Here is a 24,385-nt window from a genome sequence, read left to right as displayed (position 1 = left end):
CAACGCTCAATTACAAAAGATAATACATATTGCGCACGGGCGGCTGCTATAGTAACATGTCGGCAAAGAAGTAATAGTTAAGCATCAGAGGCAAATTATAATGGAGACAGCAAAAATTTGGGTCTTCCCCATAATTTATCTAGCTCAAATCTGATCGAAACGCGGTATTCGTAGTGATTTTGAAATCAAATATTTGAAATTTATTCAGGTTATGGTTTATTTTATTTATCCTTAGCTTCGAGTTCTAGTCCACATTGGGGCTCACTCACTCTAAGTCATGGAATGTCTTTTGCAGGGTTTTTGTTTTTGAGGTGCAATGATTAATGGTCTATCAGTATCAGGCCACTCGGCTTCAGCGAGTGTTCGACAAAGTACAGGTGATCGAAAGGCACTGCGGCCACCCTCGTCTGCGAGACATCGAAAAGAGACACCCAAAAGTTCTATTCGAAGTTCGTCTAATAGTACTTCGGATATCACACAATCTGCCGTTTTCAACAACACGCAAATGGCTGACACAGACTCAGAGTCACAGCTTAAGTTAAATTTGTCCATATTGTCATCTAGAAGTAGCTCCAACGATGTAAAAGGATCTGGAGCTGCTGAAACTGCTCACAGCACAACTTGTTTTTCTGAAAAAGACAGTTCTTCTAAGAATATGCTACCTTTACCTGACGTATTGGGAAATTCGGACGATTTTTTATCAGTTGTTAATAACGCGGCCATGACAATACAAGTGTGGTACCGATATCGAAGACGCAAGAGGAACAAAAATTTATTGATGGTAAGTCCTGGCGTTATTCATGACAGACCACGGTTTCAGTCCAGAAGACATTGAAATAAGAGTTTTTACCGTATAATGCATAAATAAAGTTTGACCTATTATAAATGTAAAATAAAACAGTTACTCTTTGAGAGCTATGTCTACTATTTGATGCTTTTGATTCCAGGACGTCTTGAAGTCAAAGAAAGCTGAAAAGCAAGAACAGAGTAAAAATCAGAAAGAGCTTACAAATATTGAGAAAGCTCGACTTCGGCAGAGAAAAGAAGAAGAGGAAAAACGTAACCAAAGGCGTCAAGCTATTGAGGAACTGCGGAAAAAACGTGAGGAAAAAGCAAAAGAGGCATACGAAAAGGCAGAACAAGAAGTTAAAATGATCGCAGAGAAAAAGAAAGGGACTAATTCAATAAATGGTAATCTAAGAAAATCACGAGTCAACAAACTTCCGAAACAAGAAGCGAAGGTGGAGAGAGATTGTGGTTTAGTAGTAAAGGATTTGGAGCAAAATCCTGAGTCATTAACACCATGTTCTTCGGGTTTTCCGGACGGAGTAACCAGGACTACCAACGGTTCCCAGGAAAACGAAACAGAAGCTGAGTCTGGATTGCAATCATCACGGAACACTACCATTGAAGATTTGTTTGATACCTTAAAACAACTGGAACAGCCAGATGATTTCCCCGAAAATTTGAAAACGACAAAATTTATTGTAGAAAATTCATCAAGTAGTGTTAATTTGTCGAGTAGTAGTAATTCAACGAGCAAGCATCAGACGACTGAAGTGCCTTCGACTAGTACCGAGGGGAAAAAGACGGCAGAGAACAAGCGGCTCAATGAGATACTTGAATTTCTTGAACAGGCTGACAGGGAAGAGGAAGCAATACTCTCAGGAAGAGTAAACAACACTGATAAAACGGGTAAGTAACCCAATATAATTTAATGTTTCGCTAAACTTTTAAAGTTTGATGTGTTCATTGATAAACCTTGACATTTACATAGATAAATGCTCTAAAAATAATTGTATTTTATTTCTTTGCAACGATTAGATAATTTAGTGCGAAGTTTTTGCTTAAGGGACGCGTAGCGAAGTGGAGTGAAGTCCTTTCCAATTTTCCTTATTGCAAAAGCTAGGAAGACCAGATTTTTTGCAGTAGAAATGACGATTGGGTGTCCCGCCGACTTTTCGCAATTTAAAAACAGCTATAAGCTTAGATGATCAATTGTTTAAAATATTAAACGCTGCTCACGAAATGACTTAATGTAGACGTTGTTCTGATTAGTTCGAGTTAACTAGCGTCTTATAATCACTTCAGAAAGAAAATTATTATCACCCTTTTCTATTTAAAAAAAATATTTGTTGAAAAATATGCGTTGAAAAATAATAAAATGACAATATTAAGATCTTAAGGAGGCTCGGCAATGTGAGTTTGTACATAATTTGACCGGCCACTAATGAAACTACGAGACAAGACGAACAGCAATATGAAACAACATTAACTAGCAAAATATCTTTCTATTTGAAAGAACACTTAATTAGAAGTCAAAATTCTATCAGACAAAACCTAAGCTTAATAAGTTAACTTGTACTTCACAAAGCAGAGGGCACCTCGCTATAAGTAAGTAGACTAGGTAACAAGCTGACAAAAATAAGAAAAAGGGGCAACTTTCATTGAAATTTTTAAATCAAATTATTTCAAAAGCCCTCACGACCATTGTCTTTCAACTTTGAAATACTGGAGAGAGAGATTTCATCAAACTCATCGTGAAGTCAATGGAACCTGTCATAAGTGAGACTACAAAATACCATTATTGAGACTGCAAAGTCATAAGACTACAAAATAACAGCAAATTCATGCACAAAATTCATGCACATTGTTGCCCGAATAATCTCTTGAAACAAATATTTTCAATATTGTAAATGGTTCTTACAACAAATATAGTTGTAAGAACCATTAGTTGAGAAAACCCGTATGCAGTTTAATTTTTGTTCAGTAGAAAACAGTTGTGGCCATTCATTAATGGGACTTTGACACAAATTGAGAAAATAGGGCCTGTGGAGAGGCTTAAAATTTCACTCTTATGTTTTTAAAGTTTACTTTAAAAATTTTCCAAACCACGTCGGAGCCATGAAAAGCAGGTGTTTCCTTGAAAACATAGTTTTTTGTTGATCCTAATTTTAATGTAGATGAAATCTTTATTTGAACCTCAAATTGAAATCTTTTGATTCTAAGTGGCGAGAAGAAAGAGGTTGCGAAAAGACTTGAAAAATGCGCCGCAATACAATCCAAAACTCTTGATTGTAAAAATCCTCGATGAGACCGAAACTGGCCTTGCTATCTTTGAAGTCCAACTGAAAACACGTAATTATTGGATGTCTTTGCGTAATACATAATTTAGTAAAAGAAATACTTTCTTATTAAAAATAGAGGTTGTCTTTTGATAAAATTTTGATGTAAATTAGCAAAGGCCGGCAAAATTTTAGTTCAATAACACTCTGAGCAAGTGGAAGTAAAAATAGCCCTCATTTGAGTAAATGAAGATTGTGTCTGCAGTTTTTCTGTACTGCCGGTAAATTTGGGTAATATGTGCTAAAGAAGCATATTCACAGCCATTTTTCAAAATTTTAGCAAAAAAAATCGGTTAGCAACTCTCTTCTATCTTTAGTAGTCAAACCAATAACACTATCTTTAATAATTTTATCATAGCGTTTACGACATTTATCAATTTTTTTCAGGAAAAATTACCGAAAATGTGAACAAAACAAGAGGATTAGGCAAATTTTTAACTTCGATAACTCTTTGATACAAGCAAAATTCAAATATATTTCTAATGTGATATTCTACGCTTGACGGCCTTTCTAATGACACCACTCAACAACTTACTGTACGATGAATCTATTGATTGGCCAAATTTGACTGCATAAAAAACAGTTGAGCATATAGTTCCTCCCCCACTAAGATGGGGTCGAAACAATATCTCCTTAAAAGCAATCTAATTATGCTACAAATAGTCCATTTTTTAAATCAGAAATGGGAAGTGGAGATGCCGAAAATCACGACATGGATCTGCCACCCCCTGTATTGGTTCCAAGTGCGGAAGATCTCGTCAAGATGGAGGAGGCGAACAAAGCAGCGGCTGAAGTTACGGATTCTCTTTTGCATCACAAATTGGAACTGGCACAGAAGACAAGGACTGTTGAGATGCTTACTAAAGCTCTCAATCAGCAACGGGAACTGACCATGAGGCACGCTAAAGAGCAGGTTATAAATTTCTCAATACCTTTGGTTTTTGAAAAATGCGGATGAAATAATCCGCTCAGGTTCTTCATAAAAACGAAATGAGTGTCCGAAGACGAAATGTGAATGAGATCAAATAGGCCATGTCATAATATTTATAATTAGAGCTTATCCTATTTGGTGTCATTTTTGTGTCTTTAATTGCTCTTGAACGAAGTTCATAGCAATTATTGTAAACGTGTTGGTCTTTTGCAAATTTTTCGATTGACCGTTTTTGCGCATTTCTTCTAGAACATTCTTTGGCTTCTTAAGTGACTTTTTCACGCTTTCGTTCTTCATTTTTGAGTGATCTCTATTGCTCTCACTCCGAAGTAAAGCTTGTTAAAATAAATTCGACTGCAGCATAGCAACAAGAAGGGCGAGATAGCTGAGTGTGCAGGGAGCGGGGTTAATGGTTCGAATCCCGGCGTGGTCAAATGTTTTTCCACCCGCCTGTCGTTCGAGAGCAATTCTTCCGACATTAGTTGGTTTATTTTTAATTCTTGGTGCTATTTGAGCTGTGCTGCGAAGAACATAACTCCGCCGATGCCCAAGCACCGCTTAGTTGTTAGTTTTGGAGAAGCACAGAAAATGCGAGATTGAGAAATTGCCATCGGAAATGATTGAGATGTTTGCTTTAGGACCGAGAGACGAAGCGCAGGATGAATGAGTTGAAACAGAGTCTGGAGACCAAAATAACGAGGCAGACTGGATTTATTGACCAGTTGATTGAGTCGAACACAAAGCTATCAGAAAAGTGCCAATCGCTCACAAACGAGGTAATAATCATGCTCTCAGTTATTGGACTCCTTCATAATATCGTTAATGGGATCTATTCTGTCCCCCCCCCCCACAGCTTAGTGAGCATAAATCTTTTATAACCCCCAGGCGCACGTGCTATTTTCTTACATAGCAACACTAGACCTAAAACGGACTATGAGTGAATTAGGAAAACCATTTCTAAAAAAATCAGATGCCGCAAGTGAACAAAAATCCACTAGCGAGAAATTGAAATTTAGTTCAAACAACAAAAATAGAATAGATCCGGTTAATGTATGAATTAGGTTCTACTTCTTTGCACCCCGACGCATTTGTGGACTCACGACAAATGCGAGTACATTCTTGATAAGGGAACAAAATATGGGATCTTTTCCGTTTGTGCCTCCCCCAGCTTAGTGGGCGCATATTATTTGCACCCCCCAGACGCACGTGCAATATATTTACATAATGATTTACTATGTAATGGCACGTGCTTTGCAACTGGGGGGCGCATAACGTACTGGGGGGGGGGGGCACAAACGGAAAAGATCCAAAATATGCAATCCGTTCCGGTTTACATGGGAAAGGTTTCTGATTTATCGGTGTGAGTTTTTGTGTTGAAACTCTTTTTGTGGCTATGATTATCGAGCTTGGTGTTATCAATTAGCTAAACTTCGATTGTATGCAATATAAATTGGTAATTTTAGAACACCCGAATAACATAATTCGTTCTGATCTAATCGCATATTTGATTTTGTCTGTGCTGACAGTTTTTGGATCTCTTCTGTTTTGATACCCCCCCCCCCCCCCAGCTTAGTGAGAACAATTTTTTTTACATAGTAACGTGCTATTTAATTTGTAACTGGGGGTCATAAAAACACTGGCGGGGGGGGGAACAGAATAGATTCGAGTTTTTTCATATTAGTGCATGTGAGTGTTATAGGTTAAGGAGAACGCGTTGAAGTATGAGCGCAAGTTGCGAACAGTAAGTGAGGGGCATGATGCAGAAAAGAAAAAGCTGAAAGACACTCTCATGGCAGCTGAGAAACTGAGACGAGAGAAGTGGATGGACGAACAGACTAGGAACCTAAAAGACATCACTGTCAAAGGTCCATTTCTTTTAATCACACAAGCTATCAGAATTATTAAATGTGTCTTGAATTTTGATTTTGTTTGGAAGTAAAATTGGCTCATAAAGAGACTTTCAAAACAGTGTGACCAATGTTGGTGTGAAATTTCGAACAAAATTTGAGCTACGTTTTACAGTTTGAGCAAAGTTTAGAATATTTTGCATACTTGCATACAGCTATCAAAATTGCGGCTGACGTTGATAATAGATTTTTTCTTTTGTGGGATAGCGTTACTATAACCAAAATTTTTATGATGTTAGCTCGAATCAATGTGTCTCTACGGTTACACCCGTTACGAGTTCCCGTTTCATACTAATGTAAAACGCATGCTCTTTTGTCAGCTAAGACGACAGAAAAATAAGCGTTTGTAGTTTTAATGTTTTTAATAGCCGGCTTTTATAGCGCTCCTTTTTTATTGCTACGAAGCTCTACGCTGAGTGGAGAGATATCGTGTCGCTCATGTTTTTTTACGACTCGAAGAGGAGTATTGGTTTTCTTAAGGTTTTTTTTTTTTACCGGAAGTACTATTCGTTCAGACGATGTTTTGACCTAAAAGCGAAAGCGAGTAAAATTGCAGTGTGAACTAATTTTTTCTGAGCGAGAGAAGTTTTTTGATCATGCGCTGCGTTTAGTGAATGACTTTTTGACATTGAAAAGTAGTTTTTGACTGAATGGCACATATAGATAACCGTTTTTAGCCGTTTTTTCGTCTAAGTGGCCTAGTTTTTTCGCTTGTAATTTGGTTTTTTGTAGAAATAATTTTTAATCGATGCTATGTTGAAATGTAAACTCCGGAAATTGATAGCACAGTATTTTGCATAGCCTGAAATTGCGTTTCAAATGCGAAATTGGCCCATATTTCTTGATTTTTTAGTTAATTTTTGGCTTTTTTTCTATTAATTACTTCATTTTTGGATCTTTTAGCTGTTTTTTTGTCAAAAATCAGTTAATATGGAAAGTTCCCTTTGGTAATTCATATACTCAATGCCTCTTTCTACCTCGATGTAATTTTGTTTCATAAAATTGTACATTTGCTAATCCGATTTTCGTAGTTTTTTGCCAATTTTTTTCAGTTTTTTTGTTTGTATTTTGCTTTTAATCACTAGAAATAGTATTTTGGGGAACATGAGGGACTTTAATTTTGTTTCAATAAAAATTCAATCATTTTTTGGTGTTAATTTTTTGAAAAAACAGATGAATTTTTTTCACAAATGCAGTCTTAAATATTTTTTGACCACTTTTTTTGCAAAATGTTTCATTGTTCGGTATGTCTGAATTCTTCTTTTTCTTGTTTTATTCTGTTCAGCAAGTTGGATTTTTGTCTCGAATGACTCGTTGTCTTTTCTAAGTCTCGAATGCTGATCAATGAAATGTGCTCGTTTTTCTTGATTTTTTAATTTTGTTTTTTAACTTTCAAAAATCAAGAATTGGTCTTTTTGTTACGGTGTTCCTAACATTGTGTCCATATTCTTCACATTATTGTTTGTATCATTCTAGTTTTTTCCTGGCAGCTACTTTTGTATTCGTTATATTTTTCAGTTGTTAAAAAATTGAATGAATTCAGCTTTTTCTTAGATCTTGGTTTCTTCGGTTTGCAATTGATTTAATTCAAAATAAGGCTGTACTGGAAGTTTGCTAGAAAGTCTTTTCCAACATTTCGACTTAATACTATTCATTGAAATTGTCTTCCGGGCTTGGTATTGTTTTTAGACGACTGTTTGTCTTTGAAAATTATTCTGTTGCTTTTGTTTTTCTATGATTAATTTAATTTTTGAATTAGTATGAAATCATGTTGTCTAGCATATATACAACACGGAAGAATCATGTATTATTTTTGTCCTAATTGCCGTGATTAGAAATCTAATTGTAGTAGTTCTCTGATTCTTAAGTTTGAGCACTCTTTTTTGAATAATTTTGACTTTTTTGAAAAGTTTTTATCTGCCGTTTGCTTTCGCGATCTTTATGAGATTAGAATCATTAATTATCTGAGGGCAATTGATGGCCCTGTCAGCTTTGTCAGGCTATCAGTTTTTTGACCATCCTGAAAACTTCAGACTTTTTAAACGTTACCAAACGTTTTCAATAATAAAATTTTGCTGCATTTTCTTTCTCTTGGTGACAGTGGTTTAAGTTTCACCAATTTTTAGATCGGACTCGTGGAGGTAATGAGTTAATGGTTTAATACAAAAGGTAATGGCTTCAGCTTTTTGTGAAGTTTTGGTGCTCGAGTCGCTTCCGGAATTCTTCCGGCTATGTTTTTACAATTGAAAGAATTTGAATTGTATGGGGGCGCTGTCTTTTCACACAAGATCTGTTCACGCATTTTCATGATTTTTGAAGTCAAATTGAAGTGATGATTTTGTTCACGCCGAAGCAGGAAGCGGAGCGAAAAAGCGAGTGGTTTTGCAGCGTGAATATTTTTTGCTCAATTTTAAAGTAGAGTGAGAAAACAGTGTTTAAACAAAAATTGTTTTCTCTCTTTTGGATTTTTGTTCACATGCGGCAATTTGACTCCGATTTTTACTGTTTTTTCATCGAATTTTTATTATCGGATTTGTTTCTAAATGGTTTCAATAATCCATCCATAGCCCATTCTTGATCCAGTTTTTTCTAAGTCTAGTCTACTTCCTTGTCTAGTCAATGAAAATTCTGTTAATTGTTCCAGGACTTGTCCTGCTATGTTTTTTATTTTGTAGTCTAAAGCTTTTTTGTTTTATTATTGTTCACAAAGCAAAGCTGAAAAAGTGAATTTTTCTGAATGACTGCTTCCTCTCACTAACGGCGCGCGTGTACCGTCATTTCTCACTATCTTAAGCCAAAATTTTCAGGTCAATTGCGTTATCAGATTTTTATCATACGTGACTTAACCTCACTCTATAAATTGACTTTTTCACTTTAAAACTTAAATTTGATTTGAATAAGTTTGATTTGAATTAGTTAACTTTTCAACTTATATCTGTCTGTATCTATCTATAGTATTCGGCACGCAAGTCTATTTGCTCTTATTCCGGAAATCTGCCGGCTATGTTAACAATGGAAAGAATTTGGGTTGGGTTTGTGCTGTTGTCCGTCTTGTTGTAAGAAATTTTCACACCTTTTTCCATAACTTATGTAATGGCTAAGTAATGACTAAGATGTAGTTTTAAAAGCGTGAAAATTTTTAAAAGTGCACGATGCATGAATTTGCCGAGATAGAAAGGAATGGTTAAAAGGTTTTTATTAACGAATGTTTTGGGATAATTTTTGCATGTTTTTAGATTTTTAAGGAGCTTCATTTATAAGGTTTAATAGGTCCCAGTTTTGGTTAAAAGATGCGCGTTCCAAACAAGGGATCTTGCATCCAAAGTGGTCTTAAGTTATAGGCTTATATAACCCTATAGTTTTAGAGACGTCAATATTTGTGCGTGCGCAAATTGTTGTTTGGTTTTAAGGGTTCTTAGAACAGTTTTGTTATTCGGTAGTTATTGCTCCTATGCAAGGCTGATTTTTCTTCTGGCCCATTTGACTTTACGTCCGCAAAAATGGGATAAACAGGTAGCGCTCAGCGGTCATTAAGTGCCCTTAGAGCCTTTCAGCTGTTTCAGCTCAAACTGCTTTGGAGACTTATACTTATGGTGTGAACGGTGGTTCTTAGAGGTTGAAGACAGCGCAACTGTTGAGCCCACGAAATTTCCTCTAGGTTTTGACAGTAGATTACTGGAATTTTTTTGGCCACGGATTAGTTTACAATTTTTTAATTATCAGAAATTTTAGCAGTTTTTTTAAATAAAACGTGCAATTTTGAATTTTTTTTGTCATATTGTAGATTTCTCAATTTTTTCTAGGGACCTCCTCCAAGGTTTGATAATATGCTGTTGCATATATTCTGGAGTTAAGGGAATGGTTATCAAGATTTTAATGGCTTCAGCTTTAGCAATTTTTTGATAAAATATAAATTTTTTTTTCAAATTTTTGGAAAATTATTATGTTCGAAGTTTATGAGTCTTTGAGTCAGTGAAACTATTTAAAGCTTGAAATAGAAATACTGGATAGTCTCTTGAGACAATTAAATGGTTTTCAAGATTTTAATATCATGAATTTTATCATTTATAATAGCAGCGAAGTGGAGACTAGCGTATTTTTACGAATCTTTCGTCGATTTTTGAAATTGATTAAGCGTCAGCGAGACATGGTATAAAAGTCAATGCTGAAAATAAAATCTGTTGTGGGCAACCTGTGAATAAACGCAGAGAGAAAGTGAGTGGTTTTTGTTCATGCATTATTCTGAGAGATTAAGAAAAATAAAGTAAAGAATTTTTAGCTGAGCGAACAGTTTTTTTAATCACGTCTCGTATTTTCAAAGCAGTTCTTTTAAATTCAGTGCACTACATTTTCGGCCAATGGTGGTACGTGGCACGGGTATGGGATATTAGGCGAAAACTCGATTAGGCGAACGTTATTTTGTGCAAATTAGGCCAATAGTAATACTTTTGATTACCATTGATTTTAAAAACGAGTGACAGCTAAAAAAGGGGCGAATATTTAAACTACTTATCAATAGCTTTAATAAAAATGAATTAGAGCTACCAGTTGAATAAACGCAAACGCTCGAAAAAATGGGATAGCTGGTGTAAAACTACATCGAGAAAATGTTCAGAATTTAATAACGCGTCAATTTGATTGATTTTAAGCTATTTATCCGCGAATTCATTTCAATTTTCTGCGAAGTCACTTAATCACGGTATAATACCGCGCAGTTACTTACTTTATGTGCTCTAATTGGTATTAGCATTTTTCCACAAAACTTTTGTCCAGATTTTTCGGCTAATGGCTACAATTATTCTTTTCGCCTAATCGAGTTTTCGCCTATTGTCCTACACCCCCTTCTCACAAATTTTCACATTGAAGTGTGCTTATACGAGCTTTTTAGAGCATTTTTTGAATTTATTAAACATCAAGCTTTTGCGCAGCTGTTTTTCACGAACTGGGGAGTTTTTGGTTGCACTTGGTGTTCCTTGTGGTTTTGGCGACTATTCTCAGTTTGAAATTGTTATTTCTTATGAGATTTGGTTAATTTAAGCCCTGTGTTACGACTTTTTCGGTCTATTTTCCTACGTGTTTCTACCTTTTGTTTTTTTGTGATTAAGCGAGCGATATTTTGACAACTTTACATTTTTACAACTTAAAGTTTTTTACAACTTTACTTTTTTACAACTTTATTTTGTTTTTTGATACTTGAATGTTTAGTTGGCCAGTATTTTCTGAATTAAATTTCCTTTTGAGCGGTTTTGCTGCTTTTCGGTTTTTTGGGTTTTCATTTTTTTATTGTTGCTTGTTGAGTGGGAGATGACTAATCAACCAGAAAAGCTATTACAAGGTCTGCCTATAGTGTGTGAGGGCGTGATCAATTGTAGAGAATTTTTTTTAATCTTAATCTCTTTTTCCTGTGTAGAAATTGTGTGTTTAGTCGAGTAGCGGATTTGTTCTAAATTTACTTGGTCCAGCTGTGTTCGTGGCCTTTATTGATTATCCTTTTAACCCTTTGGTTGCTTCATTTTTCAGTGAGTTTAAGTGCTTTTCTTCTACCACTGAGCAATTCAATTTGTGTACGTGACGTCATTTGTTACTCGTTTGAGTCAGATTTTAACAATTTTGTAACTTTTTGAACTCACTCCAATGAATGACTTCTGCACTCACTTGATGAATCTAAATTATAAATATATTCACTGAATGGAGATCAATAGAGTGCACCGTGACTGAGCCCCCCCCCCCCCCGCCCCCAACTTAAGTGCACTTCTAGTGTTTTGTCGTCTGGAACATCTAAATTTTAACAGGGGTTCTATTCTTCGTGAAATATTTTCCTTTTGTATTTAACACACCGAATGTAACTCTTGGAAATTTAGGCTTTCTATTTTAGGTTCTATTATACAAGGAGGCTCGGTGATGTGCGTACGCACATAATGTTGCAACCAAATAATGAAGAGATAGGAAACTTTCAAAGACATACATATTCTTCAATAAACCACCAATAAAATACATTAATGCCACGCTAGAGAGCTGTTGAAACTTGTTGTAAACAGAGCTGCTAGACAAGACAAAAATAAAAATCAAACAAACATTAATTACGACCAAATTTCGATATGTATAAAAAAAATCATAGCAAAATCAAACTCGCATCAGATAAAAACCAAAACAAAACAATTTGACCTATACATCATTTAAAAAAATATGGGACATGTACCCAATGCGACTGGTCAGCAGGCCGACAAAAAGATCAAAAAGTTGCGAAGTTCAAAAAAACTTTTCCTTTTTTGAAAACAATTAATTTCACTGTTATTAATAACATTAGATATCAACTGAAATCAATAAATTGTTCATTTATATCTACATAGGAAGAAATTCAGACTTGTCATTATCCAATGTTCGATTGCGCAAAATTTCAAAGCCAATGAGATCAAATATTATTGTTATAATTAAAAAAACCAAAAATCCTTTGAAATGTAGAAATATATAAAAATCTAACATTTTATGAAATATCGTACTAACATTAGTAACAAAGCCGAGAAACAAATGTTTGGAGCTAAAACTGTTACAAAGTTTATATTATAGCTCAGTGCAAACGGGTTGTGACCTACGTTTACAGAGACTGAGCTGCAAATCGACCAAAAAATTTTTAAAAAACGAAGCTCAAAAACCCAAATTTATTTTTGAAAACAAATATTTTCAGAAGTCATAACTGACCTAGGATTACAACAAAAGGCGATGAATAAACACCTCTTGATGCATCACTTCAGTACATCAGGAAGCCAATTGGGCCTGTTAATAAGGAGACTAAGTCACGAGCCCACAAACAAAAACAAATACATAAAGAAGCCAAAACTTCAAACAATTTTACGACATGACAATGTTCAAGGCACTATAATTATAAGATATTACCTGAAAGAACTGTCAATCGTCATTTTCACTTCATCCTAAAACCAACGATTCGTCCTTATGAAAGGACTACTTAAACATGACAACAAAACGAAAACCAAAAATTGAACAGTATTGAAATCTCCAAAGCTTTTTATGAAACTAAATGATCGAAGCAATCCTTCAAAACGTATAACCAAGCGCAAATAAATGTTTGAATCAACAACAAGAAACAGACTTCTAATGAGCGAGATTGAGTTACATCGTGACAAAATAAAAGCAAAAAGGAGGCAGAGGAAAAACTGAAAAAAAATGTCTAGGTTCTTTTATACCTTCTAAAAGCTAACTGGCTCTCGGATTGGGGACACTATGTCATTGGGCTACAAAAAGTATAAGAAATTAAAGCAAAACGCAAGCATTCCATGAAACTTTTACGAAAACAATTGGTCAGAGCCTTAAAAACCATGTGATTAACTCTAAAGCCATAATGTAATCTCGGTGGGTCTCCTTTATTTGAAATAGTAAATGTCATTAATTGAGCCCTGATTTAAAATTCTTGTCCGAAATTTTCATTAAAAAAATTTAGCGGAAATATTTTGAAAAAAAAAGGTCGAGCCCCATTAAAATCTGAAAAAAATTATAAGTATCCATGGTGAGATCAAGATCAGCCAGATATTCTTGAAACGGTTGCGAAAAAGATCAATTATATTCAAAGTTTTTCTGTTTGTCAAAAATACATAATGCATTTTGTATAATTATCGAGTGTAAATTTGAAAAGAATTGGCGAAATTATAATTCTAGAATACTCTTAAAGCCTGCGGCAGTACAACTAGCTCTCTTTTCAGCTTAAAAAGAATATGGCCGCAGTTTTAAGGTGTCTATTTCCAGAAAATTTAAAGCAAGTGGGCCAAAAAGCCATTGTTTCGACAAAAATTATGAATTTTGAAAAATTCAGCATGAATTCTAACCAAAAAACTTGCAGCGAACAATTCGGTAACCCTCCTCTATCTTCAGAGATAAAATCAATAACACTACAGTTAACAATTTTAACATATTTTAGCAAAATTGACGAAAATTTGGTCAAAATTGTCGAATATTTGGTCAAAAATGTGAATAAAAACAGCTGAATTATGTATATATTCACAAAACCTTAAATCTTGATAACTCCCTATAAAAAGTGAAAATTGAAAAAAAAAATCTTTCTTATTCCATATTCTACGCTGGACGGTCTTTCTAATGATACCACTCACAACTCTCTAAGATGATTATATCGATCGGCCAAAATTGTCTGAACGAAAAAACCCATTTGAGTATATAGTTCCTCCCCCCCCCCCCCCTCAAGAGGGTCGGAACAATAATAGGCTGCCAATTTATGTTTTCATTTTTCGCTACTTGTTCTATTCTGACCTTTCCAGTGAAGGTCAGAGAGGTCTATTGCGGCTATCTCTTTTCCGGCTTTGTTTATTTGTGGTCGTCTAAAACTATCATTTAGAATATGTGGCTATATTGTATAGCGTGAGTAGACACCAATCTTGATCTCGGTTTCTATCTCTAGTGTCTTGTCTGTTTTTAGGACTTGAGCCTGAGATTCAGAAGCTGATCGCTGGTCATAAAGCAGAGATGCGTAAGTTGAAGGCACTACACGAGGCAGAGGTCGCACAAGCAGACGAGAGGGCTGCAATGAAGTATACACACGAGAAGGACCTCATGAGAAACAATCTACAGGTGGAGCTAGAGGCTGCCTGTGAGAAAGGTGCGAATATTCAATCACCGAACTGATAATCGTCTTTATATTCCGGATCCAAAAAATGAGTTGAGGATCCCGTTTTACGGATCCACTTCAGTTTTTGGGGTAATAGTTGCGCAATCCTTACTTTTGAAAACATACTCGATCACTGGAATATTGGTTGTGTTTAACAGTTTGGAGCTGCCGAAAATATTAATAATTCCTCGCAAAATTTTGAGTGTTTTCCGTGCGTTCTAGCCCCATGAACTTGAAAACCCAGGTTGAGATGCCTGACCGAAAGACGATATGTCCAGACCGTCGCAAACGGAAAGTACCCATGCCCAGACTATCGTCTGTTCATTTTTCTTTCCAGACTGTAATTCTGAACGCACGACGCCCCTTGTGCTTTCATTTCGGTCTTGACATATCGACTTTCGGTCTGGGACCTCAACCTGGGAAGCTATCAATCTTAAATGACCTTGTTGTTTTCCCATCTTTGTCAATTTATTATGCAACCTGGAACAATTGGTATTAAATTACCCGATACCTTGAGATTGGTTCAATGAGTTTGGTCTCTTAATTTGCCCCTTGTCACTAAAGCTAGCCTCACTAAAGCGAGGCTCACTAAACCTCGGCTAGCTACTGACGAAGCCAACAGCTCCCCAGTCGTTTGAGAGCAATTCGCCCGACTCTAGTCGGTTATGTTTCAATGAGTTTGGTCTCTTAATTTGCCCGCTGTGAACCGTGTTAACCAGCACTGTTAGTCTTTCAGAGCGGGAACTTGCCCGACAGAGGTATGAGAAGCAGCTAGAACAGGAAGAGCAAAGTTACCAGCAGCAGAGACAGAGACTGTACGCAGAAGTACAGGAAGAAAAGAGCAGAGTGAACGAATTGGCTCACAGACAGAGACAAGAGGTGGATGTGAGACAGAAACAACTGGAGGAGTCCAATCGCAAGATGATGGAGGATATGAGGAGGGAGTACGAGAGGGCAAGGATGGAACAGGAAGACAGACACTCACAAGAATTGAAGGAGTTCAAGGAGAAGGTAGCTTAGGATTCTACATTGACTGTGCTACCCCCGCATTTTTTTAAACCCTACAAAGTTTTAAGCCCTGCCCTTTTTCGTTGCTCATTGCTGTAATTTAATGACCCTTCATTAGTGAAGCCATTCATAACAAATTAACTAGGATTCATAACATCATTGCTAATGAAATGTTGATAAGAAGAACGGAGCGTTTAATAAACGTTCTTAATGAATTTGTAACGATACAACACCATGTGAAATCAAATCAAACAAGGTCCACCAACTTTGTGTTGTGTTAGTGGCACTGAATAGATGGTGTGTATCTCGGTTTGCAACTAAAAAACGGAAGCGTCTTAATAACATGAAAAAACGTTAGCAAAGGAGAAAATTGAGATGTGTTATGAACTGAAAAAAATCGACATTTTCAAAAGGTAAGCGTCTCATCAAGCATCACAACTAAGTTGTCCTTTTCGAGCAATTGACATCTGATTATTTCCTCTGAGAGAAAGTTTGTAGCAATTATATTAGTTCTGTGGTCTTTTTTAATGCAATTTGTCGTTTGACTGATTTGCGTCTGACCCTTTTAACTTTCGTTATCAAAAACGGGATAAACAGGTAACGCTCGGAGGGAATTAAGTTCTCTAAACCTTAACTTGCTACTGACTCACAGGTCGTTTGAGAGCAATGCGCTCGATGCTAGTCGGTTATGTTTAATGGATGTTTAGATGGAGGCTGAGCGTTCAACGTGGGAGGAGACGTACATGAAGAAACAGGAAGCAGTGCTAATGCAGAAGGAGAGGGAGATGAGTGAGAAAGTGAGGAGTGGAAGAGACAAAGAGATAGAGCTGGTCATCTCCCGGCTAGAAACGGACATGGAGAGAAGTCGGGTGGAGAGTGAGAAGGCAGCCGAGAATAGAGTGAAGAGAGTGAGGGAGAAGTACGAGAGTGAGATGAGAGAGATGGAGGCCGTGGAAAGGAACACGATGGAGAGATACAACACTCTCAAAGTAGGTTATTCAACTCATTTCTAACGACGGTATGTCAACGTGCTCTAGGCTGTTATAGTAGTAGACTATAATCTAGTTGTGGCTAACTGCGGGCTGTAAGTTCGGCTGAGCTGGTATCTCATTATAGCTGGAAGCTGAGCGTTGCTATTGCTATGTTCCTGGGAATTTTATTACGAATCGAAGATGAGTATTCGTTTTTTTAATAACCGCGAAGCGATAGCGGCTATTATTGCGGACATTTTTTTTTACAATTCAAAGAGTTTGATTTGTATTGAGGCGCTGTCTTTTTTGCGATCTGTTCACACGTTTTCATGAGTTTTGAAGTCAAATTGGAGTCGTGATTTTGGTCACGCCGAAACCGGAAGTGGAACAAAAAAATCGAGTAGTTTTGCGGCGTGAAATTCGTTCACTCGAATATTTAATTAGAGTAAGAAATCGGTGTTTTCACTCATAGTCCGTTCTAGGTCATGTTTTTTGTTTAATAGCCGCACAGCGATAGCTGGGGCTATTATTGGCCTTCTCTTGTTTTTTTTTTATTTCGTTGTCGCGATTTTTGTTACGACCATATGACGTCACAACCACTTCAAATCTGCTTTTTGTTCATTCGTTCATGGAACTTCAACTGCAGTGCGTGCGTGACGTCATTTTTCGCTCTTAGTGGAGCGAGTTTTTTTTTGTTCATTTGCGTGATTAAATTTTTGGTCACACTTGACTTACCTCACTTACAAAAATGACTTCCTCACTTTGAAATTGACTTTTATTTACTTCAAAGAGATTTTATTTTATTCAAAGAGATGAGGTCAAATGGGTGTGTGTCACTCTAAATGAAGGTTATTAGAGAGCAGCTAATAGAGGCAGCAAAAACTTGTACAGATTTTAAATCAAAATTTAACACATCAGCATTCAATGAGAAGATGCATTTTATTGGTCTGTTTTTTAGTAGCCGCCCTCATCTTCTCAGCCGGCTATTATAGCGCTTCTATTTTTTTCACTTCGGCGAACTTTTTTCGCTTTACCCATTTTGCCGCTTTTTCGACATTTTGCGTGAAATCTTTTTGACTTCTCTAGGCTAGATTCACTCTTCTGTCATTCTGCTCAAAGTCCTTTTAAACAGCAGCTGCTCAGCAAAGCAGTTCAAAATGAAGAGAGTCAGTATAAGAAAGTCAAAGTCAGAAATAGAAACGGGATAAACCCATAAAGCCCATTTTTAGATGCCCGGTACTTAAACTTTGTTATCATAAGTTTTAGTTACTATCTATAATGCTTATTGGTATTGATACCAGACCCTGTAGCCTCTCAGTGAGAGACAGGAGTATGTTCAATTACGAAATGACATCAAAATAAATCGTACTTAAAAAAGTTTTTCTACAAAAATCAATTTTTGTTGATATTTTCTTCTCTTTCAATCCGGCTATTTCAACGTCGGCTATTTTCCGGCAATCTGCCGGGTATGTTAGTGATTTTTTTTAGACTGCAGATCTACGAAGCTATTGCGGCTATTTTCTGGCACTTTGTCAGCTATGTTTGGTCAATGATTTTTCTTTGAAAGTTTTTTTAATTAGTCGTCTCCATCGATGATTCTTGCGTCCATTGACTTCTTCAATTTTAGTGACTTCTACTGCTTTGCACTTGAAATTTAGTGCGTGACGTCATTTGTTCTGATTTCAGGTCAATTGCGTGACTTACTTTACTCAAAAAATGACTTCCGAACTCTCTTAATGAACTCTGAATTTTATGAATATTTACTAGTTAAAGATCAATTGAGTTTTTGATTTCGAATATTAATTTTGGAAAAAACCGCTTTGAGGGTTTCTTCCTTATAGACCGAAGCTGTCAGAAAATTGACAGTCCGATTGGAAACCAAAAAGTTTGTCTCTCGTTTTTTTAAATTGTTTTAATTCCATCGAAGGCAACTAGCGTCTTTGGCTTCTTTTTTCCGGCAATCTGCGGGCTATGTGTTACGAATCAATTTATAAGAATTTTTTCTGCCTTATCTTTTCCCATTGCGTCTTTGAGCTTCAGACAAGTTTTTTGTTAAAGCAGTCAACTTTTATTAGCTTATTATGAGTTTATTAGTTTTCATAGATCTTGACATTACCGTATACGCAACATAATTCATAAAACATTTATCATAATTTAAGAATGTCAAGATTTTACAATTAGTTTTCTCTATTAAAATACTGATTGAGGATTTAAAACTGCAGATTTATTTGTATAGTTCATGAATAGCGATAAAAATGGTTTTTGTTTTCTTCATTGTCAATGCTGACTGAAATACCTTTACGGCGGGATTTAAAGTTTCTACCGAAGAAATTTATTCTGGTGAGGCCAAGAATCATTGCTTTCAGATAATGGCTTTGACTGCAATTAATTTTTTCTTTCAGAAAAAGTCAGACGCTTTGAGTCGTTGAATTCTTCCGGCTATGTTTTTTGTTGCGTCGTCTGACGGTTTTTTTTTTCGTTTCAATTTTTTTTTCACTCACATTAGCTGAAGTCAATTTTTCTGCATTATTACTTCCTCTCACTAACGGCATTTGCGGGTGTGACGTCATTTCTCATTCTCTCTGGTAAACGTTTTTTTTAAGCTCATTTGCGCGATTAGTTTTTGATTGTACGTGCCCTGCCTCACTCAATGAAAAGGCGTTTGCTTTTTAAAAGTTGTTTAATTTGAAATATTTCAAAGTCGAAGGGTGTCGTATTTGTAATAAAGGTCCCTGAAAGGTTTATGCAGTTTGAATTTTAATAAGTCTCATTGATCTCCGCTGTTTTTACATAGTTTTTGAGTGGTTTTTATATGTATCTGTTTCTATCTATATTATACGGCACACAAGTCTTTTTCGTAGGTTTTCTGGCAATCTACCGGCTCTGTTTATTGTTTTGAAGTCTGGTTGCTTGGTATTTGGAATTTGAAGATAAGTTTTTTGGAGGTATTTTTTGAGTTGTATGAGCTTCTTTTGAATTTGTTCCAAGTTCTCTCTTGCGGTATGGTCATTCCGCTCTTGATCGTTATATTTTTTGCAATAGTTATGTTGTTCTCTGCGCTAGATTGTTTGTGCGGTAAGATTGAAAAACAGGCTTTCAGCGCGTATCCGGTGGTCAATAAGTTGTTGCCAATAAGCCGCGTTCCTTATGATTATTTGAATGCTAGTTGTCGCTAGCTTGTTTTATTCTTGAAAAGGCAATATAGAGAAAAAAAATGAATTGAATTCATATCATATAATGCTCGATGAAATATTGATCCTCGTTGATTGAAACAATGGCTAAAACGTAGTTTAGAGGTGATTGCTTTAATGGTAATTATCGCTATCTTGTTTTGTTTTCGAAAAGGCGATAATAGAGAAAACAAGGCGGCTCGGTAATGTGCGTTCGCACATTAAGTTCCGACCCCGCTCATCTACATGTTTCACTTAATTGTCTACCAAATAAGGAAGAGTATAAAAAAACTAACATATCAACATATCGTTCAACAAACTACTAAGAGAATAAAACAATCTACTCTAGAGGGCCTATTAGACCAGTGGCTACAATAATATGACTACCAGAAAAGACGGCAATAAAAATCAAATAGTTACAAATATTAATTACGACCAAAAAACTCCTTGTCCATTTTTTGAAAACCACTAATAACCAATTCAAAACGGCATCAGATAAAATTTATACTAGAGGATTAACCGGTAATTTTTTGGAACAAAATATGGGACTTTTCCTCAATGCGACTTGGCAACAAGTCGACTAGAAATGTGAAAAAGGGGCAAAGTTTATTAAAACATTGCTTTTTTAAAAAAAGAATTAAATTCGAACTGATCAGAAACATTACACATCAAATGAAATCATTGAGAGTCTTTTAAACTTCAATAGAGAGCGACTGAGGTCTTTCATCATCCAGCATATGTCATACGACTACAAAAAGAACGACAAATACAGGCAAAAACGAAAAAATTGCACGAAAAATTATGCACGAAAACGATGTCCCCCCAATCAATTTAAAGCTGATCACTAAAAAAATAAAAATTTTTGTTTGCATTTTCTGCAGTTGACAACAATTGTAAATCAAATGACGCCCATTATTGTGATACTGTGAAAAGAAAACAAAAACTTACAAAAATCGGGCAAATATACAAAAATCACGAAAATTGTTTTATGAAAACTGGTTGTTCCAAGAAGGACCATTTGAGGAAAATAAAACCTTTATGAAGAGCACACTGTATTTCAATAGATAAATGATGTGAATTGTATATAGAGATGCTTAGCTACAATTTAACAGAAATAAAATTGGCAGATCTCGAAAATCTATCACTTTTTTTTTATTAAAAACAAATATTTTAAATTCAAAGCCAACAAAAGCTTTCGACTAAAAGAGTACACAGTTTGCAACTACTTCGAAAACTAATCGCGATTGTTGTTAATGAGACTAAATAATAAGACTATTAAATAACATTAAATACAAGCTGAACTAATAAGTTTCACAAACAACTTCACGAAACCACAGTTTTGAAGCCATTAAATTTGTAAGATATTAACCACGAGAATATAACATCTTGATTTGCGTCTCCTTTGATCATCATAACGTCTTTTTGTAAAACGACTATCACAAAATGTCTAACAAAAAGAACCACAAAAACTGAAAAGTAACTAAACTTCACAAAATTCTGCTGAAACAAAATGTCTAAGCCCAGAAGACATCATTTAAAACGTTTAAACAACAGAAAAATTATTGTTTGATTCAACAAAACATCAAAACGAGCTCTAAACAATGAGGCTAATTTACGAAAATGATACAATATAGTAAAATACGAAGAAAAAAAAACGCAAACCAGAACAAAATTGATAAGTTGAAGAATACTATTACTCTTTTTTTTTAGAAATTTAATTCGAAAGTCAAAATAACCATTAGCTATCCACCGATATCTAGTATTATCGTTTGTTTATCTATAATTTGCCACTGAGACCTTAAATTACACAATATTTGGCATATGACAACAAAATTTAACAACAAATAACGGGCAAAAATAAAAAACTCTACCAATTTCTGCAATAGAACGGTGTCGCAGCCCTTCAAAACATATGTTATGAAAACGAAAAATATGTTCAGTTTCAAATGTTGTTAAGCTTTTTTCAGTTAGATTGTTAAATAATGTGACAATTTACAAAAGAAACAAAAACAACAGCAAAAATGGGCAATTATGCACAAAAATCAGAATATTTTGAACGAAAACTCGTAGTACCAAAAGCAAGAAAACCTTCTGTTAAAACAATCGGCCACAAAATTAGTTTTTATTCTATAATGAGGAAAGGGTGACCTGTACTTCCTGAGAATAAGCAAAATGTTGAGGAAAATAATACAAAAAATTGACAAGTTCAAAAAAATCACAGAAATTTCCTTAAAACAAATACTGTCAATAACATAAGAGACATTAGGTAACAACCGAATGAATAGAAAAGGTTCGGCTGCACCTCTTGAGGAAGAAATTTAGATCATTGAGTGGTTAAACTTAAAAATCACACTGCCAAAAGAATAACAATTGAATGCAAAAGACAAGAATTCAGTTAAATTTTACTAAAACTCTTCCTCAAAGCCATAAAAACCCTTTGGTTCTCTGAAAACAAACTGTATCTACATTCAACCCCAAGTTTAAGTAAATTGTAGCTGTCATTATCGGAGCCGTGACTAAAAATTATTGTCAGTAATTAACATTAAAAAAACAAAAGCAAAATATTTTGAAAAAAGGTAGCATCAAAATAAAAACCAAAAAGTCTCTGCTTCTAAGAATCCATGATATTATCGAATCTCTCCCTGATTTTGTCGCGCGCCCATTAAATCGACCAAGTTCTAAGTGTTTGCGAAGTAGACCAATTGTTGAGTGGAGTTCTTCAAATATTAAAAAAAAACAACGATGCATTTTGTATAATTATCGAGTTAAATCTGCAAAAAACGGCAAAGTTTTAATTCCAGAGGACTGTCATACGTAGCCTAATTGCAACTAGCGCTCTTTTTGAGATTAGGGAGTCTGTTTTAAGGTTTCTAGGTCACTAAGTCTGGCAAACTTTAACAAAGTGGACCAAAAAAGCATATTTTGTGACATTTTGATGAAAAAAGTTTGAATTTTGAAAATATTTTCAAAAATTTTAGCCAAAAAAACTTCAATCAAACAATTCAGCAACGCTCTTCTATCACTAATGGTAACAACAACAATCTGCCGTTAAAAATTTTAACTTATTTTGAATTATATTAGCGAAATTGTTCCAAATTTTAGCAAAAATTACTGAAATTATGAACAAAAACAGTCGAATGTTCACACAACTTTAAACCTCGATAACTCCCTTTAAAAAACGAAAATCGAAAAAATCTTTTTAATTCCGTATTCTACGCTGGACGGGCTTTTTATTGATACCACTCACAATTCTCTACGATGAATATATCAATCGGCCAAAATTGACTGAACAAAAAAAAACCCAGTTGAGTATATAGTTCCTCCCTCCCCACTAAAGTGGGGGTCGGAACAATAAGAAAACCTGGAGCAATAAAATATAGATATTTTTTGATTTCTTTCTGAAAAACAAGACAATTGGAATATTAACAATAAAAGCTTTCAGGCAAAAGAAAAAAATTCTTTCTTAAATGGTCACTTTGACACCACGAAAATGTCAATATGATATCTAAAAAAATATTACCTGAACAGGGATTTTTCAAAAAAAATACTTATATAATCTATTTCAAAGGGCTTTTCAATGATATGACACATGGTTTTATCGGAAAAGTGAAAAAAACCGAAAAAGTGAACAAAAACGCCAGAATGATCACCAAATTTTGGAGCTCGATAACTCCCTGTAAAAAATGAATTTCGAAAAAATCTTTTTAATTTTATAATCTACGCTGGACGGGCTTTTTAATGATACCACTCATAAGTTTCTACGATGAATATATCGATCGGCGAAAAATCACGGAACAAAAAAAACCCATTTGAGTATATAGTTCCTCCCCCCCCCCCCCCCCCATATGATGGGGTCGGAACAAAAATGAATTGAATTTATAAGATTTTTCACTGCTGGTTTTTTTCAGGAACGCATCATGGTAACTGTTTCTTTTGTTCTGATCGTTTCTCTCTAACTCTCTCTAAATTTAGTCATTTAAATTGCTGAATCGTCGACCTTTGTTTTAGGCGCAATACGCGGAGGTCGAGGGGGAGAATGCACGCTTGAAAAGTGTGCTGAAAGAGAAAGACCACGATTTAGATCAGATCACAAAAGTTAAGGAGAAACTCACTCGAGAACGAGACTCAATGTCTGACGTCATCAGGCAAGAGTTTGCAGACAAGTTGGTGTCAACAGATGACGAGAACAAACGATTGAAGAACGAAATGAGCGAATTGAAAGCGAAGAACAGACTTGAAATTGACAGAATCACTCGGGATAAAGAGGAGGAAATGGCGGAGGTTCACAAAAGAGTTAAACAGGCTTTGGTTAAAAAGGAAGAAATTGTTTCTCAGATTAGAGTCAAATATGAAGCTGCAGAAAAGCGAGCTGATCATCTTGAGTCATTGCTGGAAAGCCTTCGAAAGCAGAATGCACCTAAGCATAAATAAATTATTGTCATATTTTTACTATATAAATAAATCACAGTCATGATTGAATGTATGTATGTATTAATGTAAATCTGTCCAGTTATGTGAGGTCTTGTACGTGTAAATAGCAGCTAAGTTTGCGTAGATATTCGTCGCTATGAATTAAAGATTTGCGTATTTTTGGAAACTTTTTTTTACGTTGATATTAATTAATTAATCGTTAGTTGGTAA

The 24,385-nt window shown here is 35.3% G+C and overlaps 1 protein-coding gene across 1 annotated transcript; it reads left to right on the top strand.

Moving 5' to 3' along the window:
- Window positions 1-248: 248 nt before the first annotated feature.
- On the top strand, window positions 249-24,341 carry LOC142358594 (centrosomal protein of 131 kDa-like). The gene is made up of 9 exons (XM_075410032.1): window positions 249-781; window positions 948-1,695; window positions 3,806-4,038; window positions 4,695-4,832; window positions 5,756-5,921; window positions 14,407-14,586; window positions 15,332-15,606; window positions 16,311-16,592; window positions 23,753-24,341. Exons 1-9 carry the CDS (start codon window positions 317-319, stop codon window positions 24,173-24,175), a joined length of 2,910 nt encoding a protein of 969 aa, XP_075266147.1. The 5' UTR covers window positions 249-316; the 3' UTR covers window positions 24,176-24,341.
- The last annotated feature ends 44 nt before the right edge of the window (window positions 24,342-24,385 follow it).

The sequence above is a fragment of the Convolutriloba macropyga genome, chromosome 1 (assembly GCF_964194025.1).
Source record: "Convolutriloba macropyga chromosome 1, txConMacr16.3, whole genome shotgun sequence".
NCBI classification, from domain to species: Eukaryota; Metazoa; Xenacoelomorpha; order Acoela; family Convolutidae; genus Convolutriloba; species Convolutriloba macropyga.
This window is presented reverse-complemented; position numbering and strand designations above follow the sequence as displayed.

What these genes read in the sequence shown, in the direction of transcription:
- LOC142358594 (XM_075410032.1), top strand. Translation starts at nt 317, where the DNA reads ATGATTAATGGTCTATCAGTATCAGGCCACTCGGCTTCAGCGAGTGTT. An exon ending in TGAGGCACGCTAAAGAGCAG is followed by an intron (nt 4,039 to 4,694) that starts GTTATAAATTTC and finishes TGTTTGCTTTAG; the next exon opens with GACCGAGAGACGAAGCGCAG. An exon ending in AGAGATACAACACTCTCAAA is followed by an intron (nt 16,593 to 23,752) that starts GTAGGTTATTCA and finishes CCTTTGTTTTAG; the next exon opens with GCGCAATACGCGGAGGTCGA.